The sequence below is a fragment of the Panicum virgatum genome, chromosome 3N (assembly GCF_016808335.1).
Source record: "Panicum virgatum strain AP13 chromosome 3N, P.virgatum_v5, whole genome shotgun sequence".
NCBI classification, from domain to species: domain Eukaryota; kingdom Viridiplantae; phylum Streptophyta; class Magnoliopsida; order Poales; family Poaceae; genus Panicum; species Panicum virgatum.
Window position 1 is genome coordinate 38,441,492 of NC_053147.1, and position 5,587 is coordinate 38,447,078.

At 39.8% G+C, this 5,587-nt stretch overlaps 1 protein-coding gene across 1 annotated transcript; it reads right to left on the reverse strand.

The window, feature by feature from the left end:
• Positions 1–2,904: 2,904 nt before the first annotated feature.
• LOC120668159 (glyoxylate/hydroxypyruvate reductase A-like) lies at positions 2,905–5,587 on the reverse strand. The gene is made up of 6 exons (XM_039948071.1): positions 5,462–5,587; positions 4,295–4,572; positions 4,110–4,213; positions 3,982–4,023; positions 3,614–3,826; positions 2,905–3,334 (listed from the first exon to the last, which is right to left on the reverse strand). The coding sequence occupies exons 3-6, from the start codon at positions 4,170–4,172 to the stop codon at positions 3,266–3,268; spliced, it is 387 nt and encodes a 128-aa protein (XP_039804005.1). The 5' UTR covers positions 4,173–4,213; positions 4,295–4,572; positions 5,462–5,587; the 3' UTR covers positions 2,905–3,265.

A 5,587-nucleotide genomic window follows, 5' to 3' on the forward strand; every position in this document is an offset into this window, starting at 1 on the left:
ATCCAATAATATTTTCCTAGGCTGTTTCAAATATTATAGAGAAATATAAAAGCCATATCCACAAGTGGTGACTGTTGGGGATAGCTTAATTAGGTAACAGCTTGGCCTGGGCACAAGCAAAAGGGGGCGTTTTTCCGATAAAAAAATTGGTAGTTCTTGCGCTGGTGGCAGAAACAGCTAGCATCGGTGTCTCTGACTTGCAAAAGCAATTCACGACTGCAAATGGCAAGGAAAAGAGTGTCACTATGCTTCGAGCGGTCGGTGTACGTGGCTACTACAGAAACTATTTATAAGGGTAGGTAAAGTAGTATTTTTAGGGACGTCGCGAAAATATTCATCTATGAAGCTGTCAGACAGCTACACATAATTTGAGAGAAAAAGTGGTGGTGGAGGACAAAAACTCACCAACTCATCGGAGCTCCATCAACGGAGGAGAAGGAGAGCGGGGCTCCGAAGCTCCGCGGCGAGGCGCACCTCCTCGTCCTTGGCCCGCAGCACCGACACCATGGACTATGCAGTCGCCACCACCTCCCGTAGCCCCGTGCACTCCTCCGCCGCGTCCATCTGCTCCACCGCAGGTAAAGTACTATTTTTAGGGGCTGGTAAAGTAGTATTTATTCACTCCTACTTTCCGCAGTTAAAAATAGCTGTTTGCAGAGATGAGTACGTTAACCATCTCTGAAAATGCATTTTCAGGAGTGGGTAATCCTCCATCCGTCCTTGAAAATTGATTTGTAGGGACAGGTGACCGTCCCACCCATCCTTGAAAATGACGTCCATTTATAGGGACGGCTGAGGGGTGGACCGCCCCTATAAATGGATTTTTATGGGCAGCTCAATTGCTACGTGACACCAGCTCTAGTTGTAGGAATGAGTGAAAAATTGGTTCGGTCTTTAAAAAATCGGAGCAAATTATTTTTATAGTAGTGCGTCACACCGAGATGCAAAGTGAGTAGTCAACACGCGCGGTGACTTTTTATTTCGCACTTCAGGAAAACCAAACAAGCATGGCGGGGCCCAGGCGATCGAGCGAGGGAGCCATAGGAGCCCGCCCCCAGCTGCTTGCCTGCTTGCAACCTTCCTGGACACTGGAGTTGCCGGCCGCCGGGGGGCGTCGATCGGACTTGTCTGGCGGCCAAGAGAACAGTGATCAATCAATCCGAGACCGATCGCTTCAAAGGAGACTTTCAATTCGCACCTCCGCGGCGGGCACACGACCGGGCGGACCGTTCCGTGTATGCATGTCCGGCATTCAACACACGGCGGGTCAATGGCATGTACTGCTAGCAACAGGTATATTTGCACTTGCTGCGCGCGGCCGCAACAGGTTTGAACCGGTCCTGCCGGCGACTCGGAAGAGTACACACAGTTTGCCGGCCGGTGGGTGCTCGTGCCTCTGCCACTGCAACCATAGGCGGAACCAAAGGATGGGCTACGGTCCAATAAAGAATTACAAAGGGATTTTAGTCTGAGATGTTGTATAGTCTGATTATAAATTTTCAATTGTTTGCATCTATTTATCCTTAACAAATTTGTTTACATCTGTTTCTAGATGGGTAGGAAATAGGAATAAAGGGATCTTATACTATAGGATTGTGATATTTAAAAATGTTCTCTTGTTGGACCACCCTAGCTTTCAATCCCAAATTCGTCAATAAACCACTTAGGTCCGTCACAGTACATTGTTTTATGGCACAGTTACCTAGGCTAAAAATTAGGTAACTGTGCTAAATGAGTTTTGTGGTGATGAAACTCTCCTCACATCCCATGAAACTCTATCTTTTTCTCTGCTTGTCATGTCAGTAAAAATAATAATACTTAATACCATAAAACTCTCCAAACTCCAATTGAGACGGGCCTTAGAAGCGTGCTACCTTGATGGCTGCGTTGACTACTCCACCCCAACTTTTAAATGGGTTACATGTTGATGTCTTCCTGCCTGCTTACGCGTGGGATATGTTGCTAACCTTCTCCTGTGTGAACTAGAAATTACCTGGCATGCATGTCATGACCATGGTTTACAGAAACTTACTAAGAAATTAATTACATATGCAAGGGTATACATATATAGAAATTAATTATCATCTATGTTTACATTCAGCTTATATTTGCTCTTAGTCCAAGTTCCTCAACCAGTAAGGAAATGGGTTTATCTATGCCATTTATTTGTAGAATCCAAAAACGTTCACTTCCTGGTAGATTTATGTAAACCGAACCTGAAAGATCAACTGAAACTTTGATAGAATGTAGTCGCTTCTTTTAACTCGACTATACGCATGGAAACGGATGGAAACAGATCGGATATCTGTTTTCTGGATGGAAACAGATCGGATATGCATGGAACCGGATTCGGATATCTCGGATATCTGTTTTCCTGTTCCCTTCTAGTTTCCATCCACCAGGATGGAAACAGATCAGATACGAATGGAAATGGATTCGGATATCTCGGATATCCATTTCCCTGTTTCCTTACCATTCCATCCCTGCTCAAGGGTATCTTGTTTACGCATCGTTATCAAGGTAGGTGCCTAGTCAGACTTAATGATGCTACTGGCTAAACTTATAGATACAATAGTTCAAATCATATTCAGATAGAATCAAAGAGAACAATCATTCAACATAAAAAAGGTCAGCGGAACTAAATATATGGAATTAATTGTAAAACTTTAAACAAAAAAAGTACAAGTGAAATAACAAGAGAAAAATTAGGAGTAGGTAAAATAAAAACAACAAGACACATACTGGGCCCAAAGAAAATAGGAAGCTCAAGGATGAAGACTAGCTATGAGGACATTCTGTGTATGTAAGAATGTCCTCATAGCTAGTCTTCAAGATTACCAATGTCATCTTATAGCTTCAATGTGTCACATAGCTACATCTACTTTTTGGTGACAGAGGCAATACTACAGGCAGCTATGTACCAAACAAAGGAAGGTTTAACATTTCTGCCACTTTTCACAGTTGCTAGCAAATGTGTCACAATTGGACCACACATTGCTGGCTGGGATAGCGTTTCAATGATTGAACACGGTACGTTGCAACCTATAGGCTTCTTTTTCATTGACCAAAGGAATGGGCCTTTCTTGCTCACAGTAATTCTTATATATGCATCTAAATTTCTACAAGTTTGTAACAAAGGAATATGTAGGAAATTTATTATAATTACGTGGAAAGTGGGTGAATTATCACTAGGATTTGGGAATCATTCAAACATTCAAAATGGGACCAAAATAAATTATGACATCTGCACCTGCCAATTTTGGATCTAGTTCACAATTTCTATTCCAGTGAATGGCTCCCCTGAATGAAGCTGCAGTGCAACATCACCAACAATCTGCACCACACCACAAGGCAGAGCAAAACTAGGTAAAGATGAAGATGTCCAGAATGGGAAACAATAATCTATCCTATCATGACACACATCATAGTAAGAATTTCAAAATGTATTTTGGTTAGTAATATTTTTATTTATGCAAAATAGGTGCATTAGACAGTTTTGATTCAAGTCGATGGAGCTTCCATGCATACTGCTCAATTTTAATGCAATATTAACATACCATCTGATAAATAAAAGATTGCTAGCTGCGCAGTTCATACTGTCATACTGCCTTACCTTTGCTGCCTTTCTTAAAGAGTACTCGGTGATTCCAGCCACATGGGGTGTTATTATAACATTTGAGAATTTCAGAATCGGATCATCTGGATCAAATGGCTCCATCCAAGCAACATCCATCCCTAAACCACTTAAATGACCTGATTCAAGATGACTAAGCACCGCCTTGTAGTCCAGTAGGCGTCCTCTAGCAATATTGACCAGATATGATCCCTAGATGGAAAACGGTGGAATAATATTCCATGAAGGCACGAGCATCTGATTGCGAATGTTTTTATAATGTATAGTGCAATATCAAAGACTATTTATGCAAAATTACTATCATCTGATAGCATGAAAGGAAAAATGTGTTCAATTAATGCACTTACCTTTTTCATTGCTGCGAGGAATTTATTGTCTACTATACCAATCTGCAAATTTGGTGACTTAGTAATGAAAGTGAACTACAAGTAGTGTCCAAGAGATTAATGAATAAATGGCAACAAGAAGTATTTACTGTTTCCTTGGTGAGGGCCAAGCATGTTATAACTATGTCTGCTTCTCCGGCAAATTCGTACATATCTTCTAGGCCACCTTTCTTATCAACTAGTACTTCAGTATCTGCATGGGAAATATTTGAAGCCATAGGAAGACAACAAAATGTATTATAACATGATCATAAAAAGTACCTAGCAGGCTTACCACAAGGCAACGTGTTTGATGACCAATTTCTTTTGGTAGCAAGAATTTTAACTCCAAATACCCTTAGTCTCTTGGCAAGTTCATAGCCGATGGCTCCAAAACCCAGTACAAAGATCTAACCAGTAAATCACAAATATGCAAAATAGTACAAAAGAACACAAATGTAAAGATTAACAATGGATCAAACTTATACGGTATGGGCATACCGTTCTGCCATATATTGTTTCTCCAGCTGGAGTGCCCAGTTCTCTCTGATTCACAGCACGATCCATCGCCTTCTGCAAGGTAATACTCGAAGTCAAATATTTATTAGAGCTTATGCATGTTTGGATGCTGTGACTGCTTTGGTTTGGATGTAATTGGAGATAAGTCATAGAATTACATTTAGATATGAAAAATAAATATTTACAAAAAAATCTCAGGCTTACATGTACTCCTCGGAGCTGCAACAACATGTTATTTTCAAACAATGACCTAATGCTAGAGCTTATGCATTTTACAATGTTCAGAACCATGAAAATTTACAACCACCGATTATAAATACAAAATACTTTATTTGATCACAATCCGATCAAACTTTTGATACTTTTAGAATATTTAGTTTAGAAACTTAACAACATATGTGTGTATTCGTCTTAAAGAGTGCTTTCGTAATCTTACATGTTTATTAGATTTTAAAAGTATATATAATACTTCCTCTGTTTTTAAATGTATGATATTGTTCACTTTTGGACACTTTGTTTGACTATTTTTGTTATTAAAAGAATTATGCAAGTGTCATATATTTTTGGTGTAAATTATTTAGTCATTAGGGGTACATTAAGCGTGACTTATAATTTTTTTTCTTATTTGCGCTTAATTTAGAATAAGATGAATAGGAAACTGTGTCAAACATTTAGAAATGGTGGGAGTGTGCAAAATAATGGTCCAGGTTGCACCATGATGATTATGGAAAGTCAACAACATCAATAATTTTTGATGCATGGTAGTATAGGCTTTTTATCTTGGGAAAAGTATTTGGTTTAAGTTTTAACTATGTAAAATCAACCGTGAAAATGGCTTAATGAATACTGAAATTTGATCAAAGAGAAGCTTTAATGACTGGAGTAGTTGAGGAGCATTATTTTAAACTTCCAAGTGGTGTAAACTGGTGGACATACAACGTACTTGCTTTCGTAGAACACCTAGCGTGAGGTAGATCGCCATTTCGGCACATGCGACAGCATTTCCTGTAGTGCACCCAGGTATCCTTGCAACTTTGATCTTGTGTTCTGTAGCAGCACCTATGTCAAC

Bases quoted from the DNA above. Each gene is read 5' to 3' on its own strand.
- LOC120668159 (XM_039948071.1), bottom strand. From the start codon at position 4,172: ATGTACGAATTTGCCGGAGAAGCAGACATAGTTATAACATGCTTGGCC. The intron at 4,024-4,109 runs GTAAATACTTCT...CCAAATTTGCAG, and splicing joins TGGCCCTCACCAAGGAAACA to ATTGGTATAGTAGACAATAA. The intron at 3,827-3,981 runs GTAAGTGCATTA...TTTTCCATCTAG, and splicing joins TCCTCGCAGCAATGAAAAAG to GGATCATATCTGGTCAATAT.